We start from the raw sequence: 21,798 nt of genomic DNA on the forward strand, positions 1-21,798 counted from the left end.
TGTTGTCCCAATCTACTACAAAAAGAATATACAGATCATGAAGTGAAAGAAGCACATACTCCACAAAATGGAATTGAAGCAATTCCAGCATGAATACCAGCTAAAGATATGAAATTCTTAACCTGTATATAGAAAAAGAGATGGAACATAAGTAACATACAAATCAAGTTTGAGAGAACTATAAATCAGCACAATGTAAGAGAAAGATAGTAGAAGGAAAAGAGAAACAGAGGAGAAGAAACAATAATGAAGATGATGGGGGAATGATCAAAAAGGATTTATAAGTAAAATAATGTTATGGAAAAGAGGATGTTGATCAATAAACAAAATGTGAATTGACCTACTCCTAAAGAACTAAAATCCCAAGCACGGAAGACCTAAAAAGTCACAAAAAGAAGATGAAAAGATGCTGCCTAAAACAGTCAACCACTCATATCAAGACTGGAAAAAAATTACTTAATTACACAAATAGGCCTTTCAACACCATCAAAATTTCTACCATCGTCTCTCACGAAACGGTCCACAACACACAAAAGGGAGTAGCATTCCAAATCTTCAAGTTCCTATGACGATGAAAATTTTCCTTGCTAACATTCCAACATCCGAATCATTGTCTTCACTCTTCAGCATTACCCAAGAAACCCCAAGCACACACAAGGGAGTAGCAAGATGTGAGTATTGCTTTCGTGCTCAGTCTCTCTGTACCTTTCAAAAGCATGATTCAATCCTCATGGTAGTGTTGTGCTTCTCTAAGATGGCCCATTTTATCCTATGCTCTAAAACCTTACTTGCCACCTAATTTGTGAAGCTTTGTTTTGATGATATTGTCAAATTATATAGAATTCCCAAAACAAGTGTCTAATAGGGATGTTAGATTCATGAGCTCTTTCTTGAAAACTATTTGGCACATACAAATAGAAATTGTCTTTTAGGAAAGCATAAAGAATTCTCTTTGAAATGGATAGATCAAAGGCCCCTGGACCAGGTTCAATAACCAAAGCTGTGTGCCTAGACTGATTTTCAGGCTACTAGGAGAATTTTGACTCCAATAAAATTTTCAACTAGATGGTTACTCTACATTCATTTCACTGATATCAGAAGTTAATGTCTTCTCAGTATCAGGTATCTTTGAGAAGCCAAGTATTAATTAGCAGGGAAATGTATCAACACCGTGGCAATCGAAAGAAAGGATCTGCCTTTAAGCAATTTTCTGGAGTAAAAATTAACTTTGCTAAGATGAAGTTCTTTTATCATCCAGAAGGCATTTCATCTATAGCATGTGATATACCAATTCAGCAATACATTTACAAGGCCTTTGTGCATGTGTGGACATTTGATAAACATCAATATTATCGTATTGAAGATGATGAAAGAGTACCTCAACAATATGTTCACTATTCAGGAATGAAAAACATAAAAAAGCAATATCAGAGTTATTGTCAGATTAGTTCTTACAGGAGGGGCCCCATCACACCATTCAACTACCCCTCGACCAATCATAGTACCCTGTGTAACAAAAATGACCATGTAATATGTTACTAATATGTAAAAACATAAACAAACAATCAGAGAAGTCTAAATATTGGGAAAGAAAAAGATAAGAAAATCGAGATAAATGTAATGCTATCTAATTACAACATTATACATCCTTGAAAACCTTCTCAATTTTACATGCAGTACATTCCATACTTCTCCCCTATATAAGTGACAACTTCCTTTTCACACATGAATCTAGAACTGAAAAGAGAAAATTTGTCTTTTCATTTAAATTTTCCTTCATGTAATATAATGCTATTTATGCAGATAATTTACTTTGAACTGCTGATTCATAGGTGAAAGGACTATTTTAGGCACTCATTGTGCATCCCCTTTTTGTATTACAACCTATTCAACATCGACACTAGATGTTGAATTGTAATTTTATTTTCAGAGAGTTCACCCATTAATTGGCTGTCTCCAAAACTCATCAGGTTCTCCATTGACATTGAATGATGAATCACATCAACATATGTCAATCCAAATGTTCCAATAGGAATATAGACATGTATTTAAAAATTGCAGCGCTAAAACCAGTCATGGAAAAATATAGGAAAAGCTTGGGGAATATCAAAACAAAAACATGTAGAAAAAGAAAAATCAAACAAAAGTTTGCTGAAAACTAATGAAAATCTATAACAAGAGAATACCATGAAAGAATCCACATTAATCAAAACACTTTAGTCAGTAAAGTCTTTCCAAAAGTATCCCCTTTCATAATCAGGAAAAGCTAAAACACTACAATAACAGCATTTTCTTGTATCACATTGCAATGATCCCCTTGTTTACATGTTACAAACATTTTAAGCAGTACACTCAAATTAGGAAGCTGATAAAATTAACAAACAATTTAAATATATATAACCTACAGTAAAATGGAGCCTAAAATCAATTTTACACTTTATTCTCCCTGGATTAGAGGGACTTTGTCCCAAGCAAGTCTCTTTTTGATGTATTTCTGAAAAAGACTTTCACTCCACTTTCCAAGTTCCAAGCATATAATTAATTCTTGTTTTTGCTTGTCTCAATTCCAATTTTACTTGTCCCCAGGGAGTGCCATTGAAGTACACCGAAAGTAATACATGAGAGGAAATCCTACGTTAATTACCTGAGAAAGTCCAACTATGTTGTAACCCTCACTTAGTTCACTGATGTTCTTCACCTGCAAATAGAAGCTAAATCTTGTTGGGAAACAAATTATACTTCCATTGCAAGAAGAGGAAACAAAAAGCTATTACCAAACAACTTCATCACCTTCTCACAAGCAATAGCAGTCTGCAAGCACAAGAAATATAAAAAAATGATTATCACATGATTAAATATGGAACATTCTGGATAACAAGCACTCCTCATATATTAGTATGATTGGAACCTGTTCCAGCAGGGGCATAGTCCAGGAATCCCATCCTCCATCTCCGATTTCTCTACAGGAAAAAAAGTACATCTGATTACATTTAGGATTTACTTAACACTGTTCATGTTGGTTATACACTGGATATGGGCCTGATTAGATTACAGATGCCGTGTACCAAAAAGCCAATCAGCAGGAAAATCCAATCTCAAAGCATCAGACATGTTGATATGTTGTAAAATAATTTAGCTTTCCACTAATAATAGTTGAGCATAGTTTGACAACAGGTCAAACTAAATTCCACTTTCTTGACGGCTTTATGGTCATAAGTATAAGGTATGTTAAATTCAGATTGTCCCAAAAGTTTAAGCTATTGGGATATGGTAAATTTTGTCATTTAACTACACAATTCTAACATTCTCCCTCACATGTGGGCTGAAACTATTTTTTAATAGGTGAGACCCAACACGTAGGAATTTAAATGGGAGGTAAAGTGGAGGAGACAGGAATCAAACTCAAGACTTCCTGCTCTGATACCATATTAAATAACCGATTGTTCCAAAAGTTTAAGCTATTGGGATATGATAATTTAATCATTTAACCACACAATTCTAACAAGGTATATAACAAGTTTGAAATTTTTTTAAAGAAAGTTAGATAAATAGAGTCATCTAACGGCCTTGTGCACAGAGATAAGTAGCTTTCTTCACCTAGAGGTAATCCCCCAAGGAAAACAAAGGTAGTGTGGATGTCCGGCCTATAGGTTAGGTTCAGGGTTTAATATTTTACCAAATAGAGAATAAAATATTCATTAAAAAAAAAAACATACACGCAATATCCTTGAGATCCAGACCAATTGCTTAAACGCTCGGTGAATGTTACGACTGCTTTACTGCTGCATTTATCTCCAATGCCTGCCACAAAATGCATACAAAATGTTAGTATAGCAGCAAACACTTAAAGGATGCTAAATCTTGCAATATCTAAATAGCAGCAAACACTTAAAGGATGCTAAATATTGCAATATCTAAATAGCAGCAAACACTTAAAGGATGCTAAATATTGCAATATCTATACATCATTCTCCTGAAGGAAAGTCTCAACATATTCTAGTTGCCAATAGAGAAGCTGAAAGATGAAGTCAAAACATATTTTAGAAACAACAATTCTACAGAAAAGCTTTCTTTACTTATCCATTAATGTAAGAAGCTCATACAGGCTAGAAATATAACAGTTTCCATATATATGTGTGTGTGCGCACGCGTGCGCATGTGTAAAGAGCTCCCATGCAATGTCAGAGTGTAGCATTGCTCAAACTTTGTGATTAAGAGTGCAATGAACTGATAGTTTGTGTGAACATTAAAGGCATAACATGACAAACTCTAGCTCTCACATCTTTAGGACTAACTAACTCAGTCTCTGACATGTTTGAGAACACAGTCACAGCTTGATAGGATAAAATAACCACCTAACTGCTTGCAAGCAATTTCTGAAAGACTCTTCTTTGTCAAATGACATTTCTGCTTTTCCAAACACTTCTTTACTTGAAGGAAAATACGTTTGTTAGGATTAAGTCTCAAGGTGACCAATATGAAATCAAAAATGTAAACCCCATAAAGTTTTCCAGATATGGATTGCTGGTTACTGATACCCAGTAAGGGTATATTCTAAGTCCCATCACAAGGTTTAAATTTTTTTCCTTCCTAAAAATTTAATCTCATTTAAATATATGAGACAGGAACTCCAATACTCCTATTTTATATTTTATCTCAAAACAAAAATGGAGCCAGTACATCAAAGATCATATAAAGAATAAGCTCAGTCCATACCTTCACCACTAACTCACTGATAATTTATATTTATATAAGAAAGAGTTTAAACAAAAAACCAGGTAGAATATCATATGGACTTTAACCAAACGTAAGGAAACATTCAGTACATAACAGCACAATCCAACAGAATTACAGAAAGCTAAAAGACAATTACTACATAGCAAACAGTTTATTCCTTTCCCATACTAGAAGTTAAATTCTTGATACTACCTACATTCCACCATTACCACATTACAGAGACAACAATATAGAAGGTCAAATAGCAGGTGAGGCATAATCAGAACCCAGAAAAAAAATTGAGAGAATAAATGGGAAAAAATTATTAAAAAAAAAAAAAAAAAAGAGAGTAAGAAAATTAATTACCATGCAAGACAATGAAAGGAACAGAGTGAGCAGTGAGAGTGAGTGTGCAGATGATGAAAATGAGAACGGTTGACAGTGGTAGAGAAAGAGAAGCCATTTGGTGTTAAAGGGTATTTGATATTAGAGCAGGTAGCTGAGTAGTAGCACTAGGAGGAGGATATAGGAGAATGTTTTGAAAGATTTCAATCCTAGAAGACAGGATTTTTGTGTGTGTGGTTTCTGGTATTGGGAAGTGAAAAGGCATGGAGAGAGAGATTGAAAGGAAAGGATTGACAAAAACAATTGAAGAGTCAGTTTGTCAGTAGACATGGCGCCAGCTACCCTTCCATCTGTTGACAATTTATCCTTCATATGAACTGGTCGGTCAAATGATTTTCATTTCCTCAAAACAAACAAATATTTCTAGTTATTATTATTATTATTATTATTGCTGCTAAGATTTTTATCAGAAAGAAATTAGAGTAGAAGGAGATCAGAACATAAAAAATTTATATTTTTTTTAAAAAAATATTTTAAAAATTTCTTCAATTTAATGCAACCATGGTTTTTAAATCTTTCTAGTCCAACTTTTATTGTATAGCATATGAATATGATATGATTATGAAGAATTTAAGGAATGTACAAAGATTATTGGTTTATGAAATATTTTTATAAATATTTTTATGGGAAAAGAAAAAAGTAATTAATTTTTTTAAGAGTTTTTTATTTATATTTTTTTAAAAAATGATATTAAAACTTTCTTAAAATGATTTATTAATAAATGCTCCGAAGACACTTTTAACTTGAGCTTTATTATTAGTATTTATTTTCTGAGATTCAATTATTCGCATTAGTACCATTTTAGTATCAAAATGATTAGCTGTTGGATAAAAAAAGGAAAAAAAAAATGATTAGTTGAGAGACTTTTAGACATCTCACTTATTACATATGTAACCAGATTTTTATTATTTGAGAAAGATATGCTAGATTCGAAACCCTTCACTTAAAACAAAAAATCAATCATTTGAGCTAATACTTTGTTTGTTATAACATTAATATTTTCTGAAAAAGTAATCATTTAAAAAAAAGTATTTTCTAGAAATTTGCCTAAGTTTCCTATGTTTAGTAGTGATCTTTAAATGAATTTGAAAACTACTTCTTTGATTTTCTTTATTTAGTTTCAGGTAAGATAAATTTATTTTCCTTATTTAGTTTCACGTTTGAAAGAGTTGTTTTCCATAAAATTTTATGCGAAAAACAGTTCTATCTCATATCAAGCTATATAAGGGAATTTAGGAAATAGTTTTCTTTAACCTTTTTATTTTTTTATTTTTTTTTGTATATATTACCAAATATAGAGAAATGCAAAAAAACTATCTTCATATAAAGTTTTCCATCGAAATAAACTAGCATGCCGGAAAGCGCTAGAATTTGCGGTTGATTTGGGCTTTACGGAGTTGATATTGGAAGGGGATAGCGTAACAGTTACAGAGACGCTCGAAGCCTCAAGAACAAGATGTAATATGTCACGATTGGGTCATCTATATAGAGACGTCCTCTGCCTCTGGTCGGGTTTGCATGCTATGTCAGTTAGTTGTGTAAGTAAATCAGCCAACTCAGTGGCTCACTCTTTGGCTAGATTTGCTAAAGGAGTTGAGGATGAAATAGTGTGGTTGGAGGAATCTCCCCCACCAGCGTTGGAAGCATTGTATTTTGACTCATTATAATTTAATGGCAATGACTTCACTTTCAAAAAAAAAAAATTGTTTTTTATTTTTTTATTTTTTTATTTTTTAAACAGGCTTATAATATATTACATAATCAAAATACTACTACAAAAGGGCTTAACATTTGTAATAGTAGTCTGGGGTTATAAAGATTGAAACTTTAACATACACAACTATTGTGGGATAAACATCTCTATTGGTTTATTGTTTTATTTTTATTTTAGACTATTGAGTTAATACCAAAAGTTGCAAGTAAAAATTAATAAAAATGCTAGTAATTTGTTGAGACACAAGATAGTGATTTTGTCTCAAGCATAATTTTAAAAATTGGACTGGACCGACCAATTTAATTAGAAACCGAACACTAATCAGGTCTAGCAAAAACTCCTAAAATCAATCAAAATTAGTAAAAACTCAATAGCAAAAACGGTTCTTTGATCGTACTGGTTTTTAAAGCCATGGTCTCAAGGGATTAAATTTTATTAGAGACAAAATATCTGTTTTTTCAAATAATTTATTTCTTATCCATATCAAGTTTGATTTCCTAATTTTAAAAAAAAAAAAAAAAAAAAAAAAATTCACTTCTTCCAAGTACAACTCTAGTTTTTATACAACTTATTATTAAAATAAATAAGTCAATATACTCAATAGAGTCAATAAAAACAGGCTTATTCATAGTTTCAAACACACACATGACACACCTAATTTTGAACTTCTATGACTATAATTATGTTTTCATTCTAATTCCTAGTAGTGGTAGCCATATCCTCAACCTGCGGTGGGTATAACACCAACCTTACATACAAACACTCCCCTTAGACATTGGAGTGAGAGTGTGAGACACACACATCTGACACCACACGTGAATCCACTCCCACTTGACCCCACGTGCAAAGCACGATATAAAAAATTCTCAACTTCTAAAACTATAAAAAAACAAAAACGCAAAAACAAAAACATAAACAACAAAAAAAAAAAAAAAAAAAAAAAAAGGGCTTTTCCCACAACAAGTTGCTTTTGCTTTCTCAACTTCTTCACACAAATCCTTTATATTTTCTCCCTCCGTACAACACTCTCCCCCAAATATTTTGGGTTTTCTTTGGTTTTTTTTTTTTTTTTTTTCTTGGAGACCACTCATAAAATTTTCTCTCTCTCAGTCAAGTAAAAGAAGGCCACGCTAGCGTGCTCCCGGCGGTGACCTCCGCCGTCGTCACAACCCTTACACAGGTTACTCCTTTTCTCTCTTTTTATGGATTTGGGTTGATGGGTTCTCCTCACTCTTTGACTTTTTTGGCTCTTTTAATCTGAAAATTCTGTTTGTTTTGGTAGAAAATTTTCTGGGTTTCTTTTGTTTCTCTCTGCTGTACTGTTGTTTCATTGAAAGATTGCTTTTTTCTTGGTAATCATGGAAAAAAATAGTGTAACTTTGATTTTTGTTGGGTAAATTTTTGTGGGTGTTTTTCTCTTTTTGGATTTCTTGAAGTATAATGTATTTGATGGATTTTTTTATTTTTACTTTATTTGACTCAATTGTTGAGGAACTTTGTTGAAATAAGTTATGTTTGGTGGTTGCTCTAAGATATAACTTTTTTTTTTATGGGTAAATACTATACTTTTGAGGAAGTTTTGTTGAATTTTGTTTGTTTGTTTGTTTAGTTTTGTGTAGTGTGTAACAATATTCTGGTGGAATTTTGGATATTGTTTTAAGAAAGTTTCAGGGAAAATTAGTATCTAATAGCTGAAATTGTATATTTTTATGTCCTGTTTATAGCGGATTGGAAGGAATGAATGTTAAATTATTAGGAATTCACCCAATTGTCATCATAAAAAAAATTATACTTTGTTGCCAATTAGCTGTAAAAGAAAACTCTACTTTTTTTGGTTAGTTTTTCATCCCCATCTGAGATCATTTTTTTTTTATAGGTACCCATCTGAGATGAATAACTAAATGGGAAGACGAAAGATGCTCTTGATTGAGCTTATTGAGGCATCTTTGATTCCATTTGATTTTCAGTTTTTGACAAATTTTTACCTTTGCTGCAATTGCGTGGAATGTTAGTTAATTCTGTGGTGAATTCATAAATGCATGTTATTTCATGAAAAATGTGATGCATGGCTTAGTTAAAAATTATATGTAAATTAAAGAAATTTTTTTTCACCATTTTCATTGAAATTGAATGAAAAAAAAAAGATGGTAAAATTGCCTTAATTTAAATTTCTTGAAATTTTTGGTGATAGACTTTATTGGAGCAGAATTTCAAACTTAGAACTTTGGTGAGAGTTTCACATGGAAGAACAAACTATCTCATTAATTTTAATGTACTTAACAGTGTGCCACATGGTGGAAGTATATTGTATGACACACATGTTTACATTGAGCATTTTTTTATATTCATGATATGGACTAAGTGAAGCCATTTCTAAAATGATGAGTTCCCAATAAATTCTCTTTCACAGTCTCATAATATGTCCTTTTGCATTTAATTTGGAATTCATGTAATTGTGGTTTTTACTTCATTATTTTGAATTGTGCTACTGGTAAACTTTGCAGTAATCAAGTGATATTGTAGTATGGGCCCTGATTTAGAGCTCAAAGGGAAGTCTAAAGCTGCTATGGAAGTTTCAATAAGTAAGGAGAATGCAATTGTCCTGCAGGGCCTGGAAGATAAGCTTCTACAATGCGCAACTAACTGTCAGGAGACTCATGACAACACCTTTAGCATGGAAACATTGTTAGTTAAGCGAATTACTGAACAGGATGGAAGCGAGAATATGGAGGTTAATATTACAGACTGTACAAATTCGACTAATGCTGGATTGGTTGAAGGTGAATGCCAGGATGTGACTGAGCAGTCAAGTTCTTTTGGTGATACAGAATCTGGGACAGAGAATGGCTTAATGATGACTGATGGTGAAGTGGAGTCACGATTGTTTGCTGGTGATGCATCAGCGTCAGTATGTGATGGATATTTTGATACACACTGTTTTAAAAGGTGTGTAGAATGGAGGATTTCATCTGTTTGTTACCCATGTCTTTATTTCTGGACTGAGCCTGTTGGTCTTTTAAGTGTTAGAATGTAGACAATTGGGAATGAGCCATGGACGAGTACATATTGTTGCTCTTATTCCTCTTTTTTTTTTTTTTTTTTAATTTTTTTTACTAACAAAAATGTGACATTTACATGAGTTATTGTATGCTTCAGATCCCTCAAGAAGAAAAAGTTGACAGTTCATTGGAGGAAGTTCATACGTCCTCTTATGTGGCGTTGTAAATGGATAGAACTGCAAATTAAGGAGCTCCAGTCCCAGGCATTAAAGTATGATAGAGAACTTGCAGAATATGATGAAAGAAAGCAGTTTAAATTTGAATGCTCCAAATTCGAAGGCATTGATGCAAAGTCTCTACCATATTCTAGTCAAATTTCTAGAAGTAAAGTCATGAAGAGGAAGAAAAGAAAGAGACTTGAAAGCACAATTGATATAACATCTTATATGTCTCAACATAACCTGTTCTCTTATTTTGGTATGAAATTTATAATTTTGTTTCTTGCTTTCTTTTTTAAATGCCTAGTAGAAGTCTGATTTATCCTCTTTTTTTCCCCTTTCTATTTCCAGAAAATAAGAGGCCTGTTGCTGACAGCACATCTATGGTAGAAAATTATGGTAATCTTGGTAAGGAATACTGATGTTGATTTGAGCAATTTTGATGATTTTATAGCTTGTTAGGGACAGCCCAGAAGAAAAACAAAAATATCACATATTCAGCATTGGCTTGTGTTTAGTATATGTTCACCAGGATTAAGCTGATTATTCGAAACCATTTGACAATCAACAAATTATTGTAACAATAATAAATGACCTAAAGGGTACTTTGCAATTATAGAATCATATCTTTGTTAAAAAGAAAAGATGATCAACAATTTGACATTCTTGATTAAGTCATATAAAGTTATAACTTATAACTCAACCTCTTACCATCATCTTACGTTTTATGTTTTTAGCTACTAGAAGTAATTTTAAGAGAGGATGGAGTTTTTCTTGGAGCTTCAATGCATCTTGATTTCTTTCACTAGGATCTTAAATCTTCAAATGCTATATTGCTTTTCTGAATTTCTGCTAGTTTTGTAGAAAATGTTGTTTTCTTTTTGGGGTTAAGACAAAGAGTCCTTTTTCTACTAGCGATACTTATTGCCCAAATTTTCTCTTGTGGTGATTTCTGCAGATAAGGTCACTAATGGCAATAATGAATTCGAAATAAATTATGGATGGTCATCTCTTGAGTTTGGTAATGGTGATAATTCTTTTGAAGAAATCCTTCGGAAGATTGAAGTGGCACATTCGCAAGTTCGCAAGCTAAAGGCTCAAATTGATAAGGTGATTGGTGAAAATCCTGGAAAGTTCTCTTCCATACATGAGTGGAGCTTGCTTGTACCAGATGATGCATTGACCAGTTCTGATCAAAATCCTGCTTCTCCTCTTGAAAATGGACATAGCTTGCTATCTAGATCTCTGTTTACTGCATCTCAGCATATGTCCGAGTGTAACATGGGAGATACACCTATGCCTGAATGTTCATTTTTGAGTCATGGAGAGTTGACCCCTCTTCCTAATATAATTGACAGCATGGATCAGCCTCAGGTTGGGGTTTTATGTGCAAATGTAAGTATTTCTTTGGTGACAGGATTTACAGCTATGTTTAAATTTTTTGGCTTAAGAATATTGGTAGTGACTATGATCATGTATGTCTTTGTTTCTGCCTGACATTGGTAGCCTGTTATAGATAGTAACTGAGGATAGTAGAGGGTTCAAGTATTTGTAATTTCCTCTTAGTTTGTTACATAGATACTTGCTGGTATTTGTTTTCTTCAAGTCCTATGAGAGATAATTTTTCACACAACTTAGATGCTAGAACACTTGAAATAGTTTAAGAACTCCCCCTTCTTTTATCAGTTTTACTTGACGATATGGAATGGTTTACTTCTTTCTATTGTCTTTTTGCTGAGTAATTATAAGGAGGGAGGTGCATGATGGCTTTATTTATTTATTTATTGATCAGTAAATAAAACTTTATTGAAAAGAGGAACAAATACAAGGAGAAAACGATTTCCTTGGTACACATGAAGTGTACAAGGAAAGCAAAAGCCTACCCAAAATTACATAAATCTACGAAATCTAAAACAGAAGGTATGGCAAGACCACTCAAAGCAGTCCATTCAAATAAAGACAGATGGAAACTGTGCTTAAACTCGATAATAGAATGCTCCTCCCCTTCAAAGATTCTATTTTTCCATTCTCTCCATATGTTCCACATAATATACTGCGGAATAACACCCCAAACAGATGCTGACCTATGTTGTCCAGCACCTCTATGCCAACAAGCAAGCAACTCGTTTAGGAATAACCAAGGATATATCAAATAAACTAAATACATAGGACCATAAATCAGAGGCAAAGGGACAATGAATGAGCAGGTGGTCCACTGATTCCCAATCATGTTTACACATACAACACCTGTTAACAACACAAATATCTCTCTTCCTCAAATTATCCAAAGTTAGAATCCTCCCCTTCGCTGCTGTCCAAGTGAAAAAAGCCATCTTAGGAGGAGCTTTCAGCTTCCAAATACTTTTCCAAGGGAAGGAATGCTTACCTCTGTTAGATAAGATAGAATATAATGACTTCACTTCAAAAGAAGCACTCCAGGAAGCTACCCACAAAACTTCATCTTTCTCATTCCAATCCACCTTAGAAGAATAAAGAAGAGCAAAGAAAGATTCCAAACTTGCCAATTCCCAATCTTGTATCGGTCTAACAAGATGCATATCCCAATTCGCAATCCCATTATGCCAACACAAATACTCTGCTAAAAACTCATTCTTATTCCTTGCTATGTGGTATAACATTGGATGTGCTTCCTTGAGAGGTAACTACCCATGCCATAAATTGTCCCAAAAACGAATTCAAACACCCCTTCCAACCTCGAATCAGATATTTTGAGAAGATCTTCCCCAATCACCTCTAAATGTACTTCCATAAAGAAACTCCATGAGGTTTAATTGAAGCTCCTGAACACCAACACCCCCCCCCCCCCCCCCTCTTTTTCTCTTCCATCACTGCCATATTTGGTAGCTATTATAGTTCTTCACAGAGCATTTGTCTCCACAGAAAACCGCCATAACCATTTACCCAATAAAGCAGTGTTTAAATGAGTGATCCTTTGAATCCCCAAACCACCCAAATGTAATGGCTGACATACAGACTTCCAGTTAACCAGGTGCATTTTCACCTCATCACTTAAACCAAAAAGTTCTGCTGTAATTTTTCCAAACGGTCAGCAACACTAGTAAGGATTGGGAACAATGATAAGAAAAAAGTAGGGAGGCTAGAAAGGGTACTCTTGATGATGGCTTTATATAAGGGCTGATGATGGCTTTATAAAGCACTTCAGCCTCCCTAAGGATCTTGGTGTGGGCTTGGGGCTTCTTACTATTATCAATGTGCCATTAAAGAACCAATACAAGGTGCCAATTATTTAAAGAACCATTTTTCTGCAATTATCTGCTGTAGGGGTGTTCCTCTTTTTGCTTAGCCCAGGGTTGAGTGCCCCTAGATTACCCTGGCAACTAATTCTGGCAGATGGGGTCAGTTGCCTATAGGTTTTACTTGCTAGAGGTGAGTCCAAAGGGCTCTTCTTTGGAAAAGTTTCCTACATTATCAAAAAAATGGGGGTGTTACTCTCTATCTCTCTCATCTTTGTTTTGGGCTGAGGTGCTGGGGTGTTTCTGATTTGACTGGTGTTGCCTGTAATGTTTCTTGTTCCTGCATACATGTTTACGGTGGTGTCCCATTAATGCACCTCTTTTCATTTGGTAGGTAGAGACTTTTCTGATTAATCCCTTTTTTTTGGTGGTAATTATGACCATTTTATTGGTTCAATCACCAAAGTCACTTGCAGAGCTTATATTGATTGCAACTGATTTATTCTTCATGCCTGCAGACTGAGCAGGGAATTCTGATACATAATCAGGCAGCCAAGGAAGAGTTGGATGATTTTGGAACAGTTAGGCTTCAGCTCATAGAGAAGCCTCAGGTACCAATGGAAGAGCAGAAAATTGTTCCTAAAGTTGAGGTTTCAGAAGCTAATGACTTGCCCTCAGAAACTGCTATGCCTAATGTGCAATCTAATGTAAAGTCACGTTCCACTTCCAAGTCAATTTTCCCTAGGAAAACAAGAAGACGGGGGAGGCGAAAGGCTGGCAAAAATAGGTGGAGCAAGAGACCCTCAGGTTAGCTGGATTGTGAGAGTTAGGATAGTTATATTTTTGAAAGGATGGAAAACCAAAAAAATTCGGGAAGGATGTCAAGCTGCACCTAGAATTTGTATATGCTGCTTATTCTGCCATTTATCTTCTCTCTGGTGACGATGATTTCAAATATACATGTCTGCAAAAAACACATTTTCTAATGGAATCATGATATATTCTATTTGGATGCGCCCTATTAATTGAGTTTTTTGTGTCATGTTTACCTGGCTTTTCATATTTGGTGGATCCTTGTGTGTATATTTAGGCCAATTTGGGATAATAGTTAGTAATGGCTTTTCTATATTGAGAAAATGTGATGCTTCCATATCCCCTTTTTCTACTATCTTTAGATGCAGTGTAGAGTTCACTGATTAAATTATTGTTGGGACGTCAAAATGCCCTTGCCCTTGTATGCTTGGAATTGTGTTGCAAGTTTTTGGTTTCTTCTGGTCATGATTCTGGTGTTGCTTTACACTTGATATCAAGACTGCAGGGAAAGAAATGAATAATTTGTTACTTAGGTATGGTGGTTTTCTTGGCCTGATGGTATCTAGTGCTTGTCATGGATTGTCATTCAATCTTTCATGTTTTCAACTTTAGTATATTTAAAATTTCACATTTTCAAGGTTATATTTTAAACGGACTTAAGTGTTAATTTGGCCTTTTGAAGTTCAATCTCTGCTATTGGTCCAACAAAAAAGAAACAAGGAAAAAAAAAATGTTCACCCTCAGAACTATAAGACATTCAGAACAAGTGAACAACAATTTCTAATTTTAAAGATATGCTAGTTCTTTGATAATTGCTCTTTATTATCAAGCTAAGATGTTAATGAGTTTTGTTGTATAGATAGGATTCAAACTTAGGTCCTTTATTTGATGATAGGAGATTTTACCAGTTGAACTGATTGGAACACAATTGCAAAACAACATTATAGAAAGATTGATCCCACTAAAAAAAAAAAATGATGTTTTTGGTATATATGTTAGATAGAAGAGATGGGAAATACAAATATCCAACTCAAAGTTCTTGTTTTATACATTAGAATCCGTAAAGAGTAAAATACCCGTAATCACAGACACCTTAGGCGTATTAGGCTCAATATTCAGGATGGAATGTTCCCCATGAACATCCTTTTGGACACCTTAGCAACAATGAGAGCAACCATTGTTGCCGAGGGAATAAATATCACATCAGGAACGGCCTTGATCATTTTTAGCTGTGTTACATTCTCTCCAGCCCTTTTAGCTGCCATTGCTGCTGGAGGTGTTACCATTCCAGTGATCATCATGGAGTTATCTCCTTTGTTAAGATTGACTTTGTTCTTCATAAACTCAATGAACACTAACCTCTTCTTTTCGGCGTCTGGTTCCTCTCTCCATTTTTCATAAGAGTCCTGCATTTGGTAACGTATAGGAGTTAGGAAGAAATGAGAGAATCATATAAATGTGCAAGCAATTTAGACTGACCTCTACTTCCTTGGTTGATGGTACATCAAAGTTTTTACCAGGCATTGCTGAGTTGAGAGTGCTGCATAAAATTTTATTTAGAACCAAAAGTTAGTCGGTTATTTAGGAGAATTAGCTTGGGGCTGATGCTATCAATTAGATTCTTAAAAATTTTCTGTACTTAAAATGATATCAAACAGCTCTATAGAAGAAGTGATCATGTAATGACTTGGAAAGGTGGCAAAGGTATAGTGAGAATCTTGGAAGACATCTATATAGTAGATTTTTTTTGTTAGATATAATAAGATTGAACTCATGGCATTCATTTCATGTTAATTTACTATTTATTGTAAGGTCAAAACATCAATGAATTTTTCTTTTTGGTGTGTATGTAGGGTTTAATCTCAGATTACTTATTCGACAATAACATACTTTACTAGTTAGTTAACAAGAACCCAAAAAGAGAACGAGTAGATCTTGAACATTTTCATCTCTAACATTCTCTTTCCCTTGTTATTATTATTATTATTTTGAAAATGATAATTAAGATATATTATATGATCTTAAATGCTTACTTGAAGACATCGAGCATAGCAATGTGGAAGTCATCAAAGTCGTTGATTTTTTTCTTCTGGAACTCGTTGTGGAGCGATCCCACAAAGAGATTCAATACCTGCGCTGATGGTAATCCTATGATGCAAAATATAATATAAAGCTCAGAAACGTAATGGTGTCTTGTGGAATTATTAACTTTCAACCGAAAATAAAATAAATTGAAAATATTAACTTTCTCCTAAGATGCAACTAGGGCTTCAGATGAATTATGGAGATGGGTTTTATGATAACAAAAGTAGTAATGTGATGAGGATGATGATAACAAAGATGATTAATGGTAGTGCAGTATGACTATTAATAACCATGTTTGGTATTACATATAAGATGTTTGGGTGGCATTGAAAAAATGACTTAAGCTGCATTTTTCACAATGCTTTATGCAGTTGATCACTTCCATATTTGGTCATGTCTTGTAATATGATTGTCACATAATTGGTTTAAGGAGGTTTTTCTAAATCAATAAGAAGAAAAACTTTGTTTAAATATAAATGTTACTCTTTTCATCCCCTAATAAATCATTTATAAATCTCTAAAAAAAATTTATAAAGCACACATAAACATAATAATAATAATAATAATCCTCATATAATACTTGAAATTAAGTGACGGATGTGGGGGTGAGATGGTTTCAAACACACAAGACCTGCCTAAAAGCATTTACAAAGGGATTATTACTTTTTCATTAAAATGTGTCATCTAACAAATATTCATCTATTGCTGAACGAAAGTAGTATAAATATGTTATGAATAATGATATATACTACCCTTTGGCACCATAAAGGTGTTCATTGTTGCCATGCTTTTGTGTGTGTATATATATAGATAAAGTTATTGTTGTCATGCTACTTGGCCAAATCAAATGGAGAGAGAGAGGTTATCTCTTTGCTTGATACTAACACAATTTAGTCCACAAATTTTAACTTGTTACATTTGATCCCTAAGGTTTGGATTAAAATGAAATCATTAGGATTTCATCCAAAATACCCTCAACAACTTTATTTTAATCCAAACTTTAATGGACCAAAATGTAATAATTGAAAAGGCTTGAAGGACTAAATTAGATTGGGTCAAATCATAAGGCGAAGTTGTTTGCCCACAAAATGTGAAATTTATTGATTTGGACGAAATTCTAACAACTTTATTTTTAATCGAAGTTTTAAGGGATCAAATGTAACAATTGAAAGTTTATGGGGAATTAATTGTAATGGGACCAAGCCACAAATAGGTATAATGAAAGACAATAAACAAATATCTAAAGGAGGTCAACTGTTTAAGTGATAGTCCAATGATAATGACATCTTTTGTAACATCCTATATTTGTGATTTGAACCCCATCTCTCCCATAATCTATCTATCAAAAAATTTAAAATCTATAAAGAGAAAAAAAAAAAAAAAAAAAAGACATTAAACATGAATCATATATAAAACAAAGGAAAAAATGGTAATTGCAAAAAAAGTGATTGAAGAAAGCACATGAAATGAGAAGCGAAGAGACAAACCTTTTCCCACGAGACTCATAACCAGACCCATTTTGGTAGAAGGATAGAAATATAATCAGGTCCAACAATAAGGTGCGTATATATATTAAGAGAGAAAGAGAGAGTTATAAAAAAGAGATAGGAATGACTTGCTAGTGTGCTTGCATAGACTAAGCAAGGTATTTGGGATTTGATGTTATGTTTTCCTTAAGAAAATCAGATTCTTGGCTTGGAACTACCCTGTTGTTTTAGAACCATTACGTGGGGTTGGATTCCATTTATTTCACGTCATATTTCAAATATATTTTCGTGAGTTACTGTATTTCATATTTGATTGAAAAATTGTATTTACAAAAATGTATTAAAAATACTGTATTTTTTGCTACAGAAACTGCATGTCGTTTTCTATAATACCTCATGGTTCATTTCACTTCTGGAAATAGTAAGGCTTTAATTACAGCTATTCATTTTAAATTATGAAAGTATTTGTAATGAGCAACTAAACCTCAAAAATTTTCAATTCCAACATTTTAGTTAAAAATTAATTTGTAATATCTATCACACTATCCTCATGGTTCATTCCATCTCTCTAATTTCATGAAAAGAATACCATGGGTTCTCTTCCAAAATTTTAACTCAAAACTTCTCAAAACCTCTGATTGTATGGCTAATGAATGGTGAACAACTAGATAATATAACAGGAATAAGAAATTTCCTTGCGCGTCCCAGAAGGAAAAAACAATAACAAACTTTATTCCAAAATTTTAGGGTCAGATATGGATCCTCAATATAGGATCAAATGGAAAAAGAAGAGAAAAAGAAAAGGAAAATAAAATAAATAGAAAGTTCTATACAACTCTTAATATCAAGAGATAATAATTCATTCATCTGAGACACTTCTGCTATGGCCCTTAAATAAAATCATAGGCATGGCATCTTCATACTCTGTTGTTTTTTGATCTATGTACAGATATTTCTGAAAAATTTCTTGAAGAAACCAAGATTCATGGAATTTTATGTGATGAAAACTTGTATTAGCTTGTGCTTTGCCCAAGCCTGCCTCAGAATCAATTCAACCCTCCCCCTGTAATTTTAATAATTTGTCCTTTCATGTGCTTCTTCAACTGATCCAGTGTTAAATTTATAGCCTCCAAATGTGGATTCAGCCTCTCTCCGGCCAGAAACTCCCTGACTCTACCATCCACCTCAATAACGCTACACGCTACCTCTTTATTTGCTCCATTCTTTCTCATCAACCCCTTAATTTCCTCTACATCTCTCCACCTTTCCTCCGTTGCATACAAATTTCTTAACATGACATAGTTTCCATCATTGTGTGGCTCCATTTTGACTGCCTTGTTTAGTACTCGCTCGGCCCTCACAGTATCCTTAGAGCATCCACATGCAAATAGAAAAGAACTCAAGATTGTTCCATTAGCCTTGAAAGGCATTCTCTCAATCAACTGCTCAGCTTCCTCCAAGCATCCAGCCCTCCCCAGAAGATCTACCATACAACCATAATGCTCAATCTTTGGGATAAGCCTAAATTCCTCCATCGCTTTAAACCATTTCTTCCCTTCCTCCACCAGACCACTATGGTTACAAGCAGACAAAACACCAAGCATGGTTATGTCATTTGGTTTATATCTTTCATGTTGCATCTTTGAGAATATATCCAATGCTTCCCTGGCACAGCCATTGACTGCAAATCCATATATCAGAGCATTCCATGAAGCTGTTTCTTTTTCAGGCATCTCGTCAAAAAGTCTTCTGGCTTTGGTAACTTCGCCACATTTTGCATACATATCAACAAGCGCGGTGCATACATTAGTTGCTCTATCAAGCTTCTTCCTCCGGATAAACCGGTGAACCCAGCCACCTAAATCCAGAGCACCCAGATCAGCGATAGCCGGAAGAATGCATACGATTGTTACTTCATCCGGTTCCAATGATGTGGTTGATTGCATTTCCTGAAATAATCTCAATGCTTCATATGGTTGTTTGTTTTGGCAATATCCACCCATCATTGCATTCCATGAAAATAGGTTCTTCTCCGGCATGGTGTCAAAAAGCAACCTAGCAGATTCAACATCACCACTGTGGCAATATCCATAAATCATAGTAGTCCAAGACACCACATTCCTATCCAGCATCTCATCAAACAAACTTCGAGCTGAGCCCATATCTCCCAATTTGACATAACCATCAATCATTGCATTAAACGCTGCCGAGTCCTTATAAGGCATCCTATCAAAAAGCAACCTTGCATTACTCATATCACCAGACCTCACGTATCCACAAATAAGAGCAGTCCACGACACTTCACTTCTTTGCGACATTTCATCAAACAACATTCTTGCATAACCCATCTTCCCAAACTTAGCATACATATCGACCAATGCAGTTGATACGTGCAAATCTAAGCAAAACCCAATTTTCACAACATGGCCATGTAACCCTTGGCCCTCCAAAATTGCCAAACTCAAACCACAAGACTTGCCCAACGTCGTGAACGTGTAGCTATCGGGAACAAAACCCGTGTTTCTCCTAAGATCTCTATAAAGAGTGAATGAATCAACGAACTGGCGCATACCCACAAGGCATTTGATCATGGAGTTACAAAGGAACGCATCGTCTCTGTGGGGACGATGATCGAACACACGACGAGCATGGTGGATGCCAGCAAGGGAGGCGCAGGTTGTGATGAATTTTGTGAGGAGATTAACATTGGTCTCAAGTGCGTTTCTGAGCATAAAAGCGTGGATTTGGAGGAGAGAAGCTAAGGTGTTTCTTTGTTGGAGGAGGTATAAGCATTTTCTTTCTATAGAGTTCCAAAGGAATAGCTGCTCTAGCTCTCTCATTGATAGATGTCAAGATTTTCTGTCACTCTCGTTGCTAAATTATATTATTTTTGGCGCTATAGTTAGTTATGTCTTTTTTATTTATTTATAATTTTTTAATATAATTTTTAAACTAGCTGCAAATCACGATTGCATGGGAATACTGATTATTTTGTAACAAAATATAAAATATAATTTATATTCTAATATATTCGAAAACTCATATATTAGGATTAGGAGTATGTGTTTGGGGAAAAATTGGAAAATAATACCAAATTTCAAATAATTTCGTTAATTAACAAAGTTTTCAAACTATTTAGAAAACTAACTTCTCAAATTAATCGAGTTTTAGAGACTCAATTTCAATAGATGGAACTCGAGTTTTAAAGACTCGAGTTCCATTAAGAGATTTCAAAACCATGAAAAACATAAACACCTTCATACACAAACAACAAAATAGAAACACGAAGATACATGAACAACAAATTAGAAACACCTACATGAACAACAAATTAGAAAACCCAAATCAAAAAACCACGAAGAAGAACCCCACGAACCCAGTTCTCCCTAACCCAGGAGTGACGGCAAAGGTTCCAGGAGGCAGTGGTAGTAAATCTCCAAGTGAAGGTTTTTCTTCTTTGGGTCTTTGGTTTGATGAATTTTCATTGTTTGATGATGTTTTTCTTCTCTGGGTTTGTTGAAAAAAATTTGCTTTAGGGAACTCAGAATTTTGCTTTAAAGAAATCGATTTGATGATGTTTTTTCTTCTTTGGGTTTTGATTTGATGATGTTTTTCTTCTCTAGGTTGGTTTGTTGAAGAATTTTTGCTTTAGGGAACTTGAAATTTGCTTTAAGGAAATCAATCCTTAGAAGGTTGATTTCAAACACAGAAATTGAGTCTCTAAAACTCGATTTACTATAGCAAAATCGACTCTCTTAAACTCAAGTTATTAGTTTCCTAAATAGTTTAGAAATATTGTTAACTAATGAAATTGTTTAGAGTTTGGTGTTATTTTCCAATTTTTGCCATGTGTTTGATGGTGATGGTGATGGTGATGGTGATGGTGGTGTTGGTGATGGTTGTGTGTTTGATGGTGATGGCTAAACTTTCCTCATAGATGGCATCAAACTGATGAAACAAAAAATTGTTAGTTAAGTCACTCATTTAATTTTGAGCTTTTGACGAGTTTTGAAGATCTGCAAGAATAAAAAAGCTAATCAAAGAGTTTTGGTGGGGGAGTCTTTGATGCTTGAGTCAGTATCAGCTCATATATTTTGCATATAAATTGTATTTTGTAGTCTTTTTTTGGACATACCTTAGTAAGTG

At 34.0% G+C, this 21,798-nt stretch overlaps 4 protein-coding genes across 8 annotated transcripts in view; 1 reads left to right on the top strand and 3 right to left on the bottom strand.

The window, feature by feature from the left end:
- The window catches only part of LOC126723207 (uncharacterized), a 66,858-nt gene extending 61,448 nt beyond the window's left edge, over positions 1–5,410 (bottom strand). Inside the window, exons 1-7 of one of the 3 annotated variants that reach the window (XM_050426519.1) lie at positions 5,083–5,406; positions 3,717–3,801; positions 2,909–2,960; positions 2,791–2,811; positions 2,645–2,698; positions 1,456–1,506; positions 60–122 (exon numbers count right to left, since the gene is read on the bottom strand). In XM_050426519.1, the coding sequence (XP_050282476.1) occupies positions 60–122; positions 1,456–1,506; positions 2,645–2,698; positions 2,791–2,811; positions 2,909–2,960; positions 3,717–3,801; positions 5,083–5,179 (423 nt within the window). In that variant the 5' untranslated portion in view covers positions 5,180–5,406. Of the gene's footprint in view, positions 1–59; positions 123–1,455; positions 1,507–2,644; positions 2,699–2,790; positions 2,812–2,908; positions 2,961–3,716; positions 3,802–5,082 lie in introns of all 3 variants that reach the window. The other 2 variants (XM_050426518.1, XM_050426520.1) reach the window with 2 other exon arrangements.
- Positions 5,411–7,808: 2,398 nt separating this feature from the next.
- LOC126723209 (uncharacterized) lies at positions 7,809–14,296 on the top strand. 3 transcript variants are annotated; one of them, XM_050426524.1, is made up of 7 exons: positions 7,809–8,015; positions 8,712–8,775; positions 9,340–9,781; positions 9,992–10,311; positions 10,404–10,460; positions 11,011–11,447; positions 13,786–14,296. In XM_050426524.1, the coding sequence occupies exons 3-7, from the start codon at positions 9,360–9,362 to the stop codon at positions 14,077–14,079; spliced, it is 1,530 nt and encodes a 509-aa protein (XP_050282481.1). In that variant the 5' UTR covers positions 7,809–8,015; positions 8,712–8,775; positions 9,340–9,359; the 3' UTR covers positions 14,080–14,296. The 3 variants fall into 3 exon arrangements, with proteins under 3 accessions (XP_050282481.1, XP_050282480.1, XP_050282482.1); XM_050426523.1 differs by lacking the exon at positions 8,712–8,775 and having other exon boundaries at positions 7,810–8,015; XM_050426525.1 differs by lacking the exons at positions 7,809–8,015; positions 8,712–8,775 and adding an exon at positions 8,822–8,842.
- A 746-nt stretch (positions 14,297–15,042) lies between these two features.
- Positions 15,043–17,784, bottom strand: LOC126723211 (uncharacterized). The gene is made up of 4 exons (XM_050426526.1): positions 17,653–17,784; positions 16,114–16,228; positions 15,560–15,620; positions 15,043–15,486 (listed from the first exon to the last, which is right to left on the bottom strand). Exons 1-4 carry the CDS (start codon positions 17,681–17,683, stop codon positions 15,196–15,198), a joined length of 498 nt encoding a protein of 165 aa, XP_050282483.1. The 5' UTR covers positions 17,684–17,784; the 3' UTR covers positions 15,043–15,195.
- Positions 17,785–18,358: 574 nt separating this feature from the next.
- Positions 18,359–20,539, bottom strand: LOC126723212 (pentatricopeptide repeat-containing protein At2g44880). Its single transcript, XM_050426527.1, has one exon. The coding sequence runs from the start codon at positions 20,490–20,492 to the stop codon at positions 18,699–18,701; it is 1,794 nt and encodes a 597-aa protein (XP_050282484.1). The 5' UTR covers positions 20,493–20,539; the 3' UTR covers positions 18,359–18,698.
- Between the last annotated feature and the right edge of the window lie 1,259 nt (positions 20,540–21,798).

Source organism: Quercus robur, chromosome 4 (assembly GCF_932294415.1).
Source record: "Quercus robur chromosome 4, dhQueRobu3.1, whole genome shotgun sequence".
In the NCBI taxonomy this organism is placed as follows: Eukaryota; Viridiplantae; Streptophyta; class Magnoliopsida; order Fagales; family Fagaceae; genus Quercus; species Quercus robur.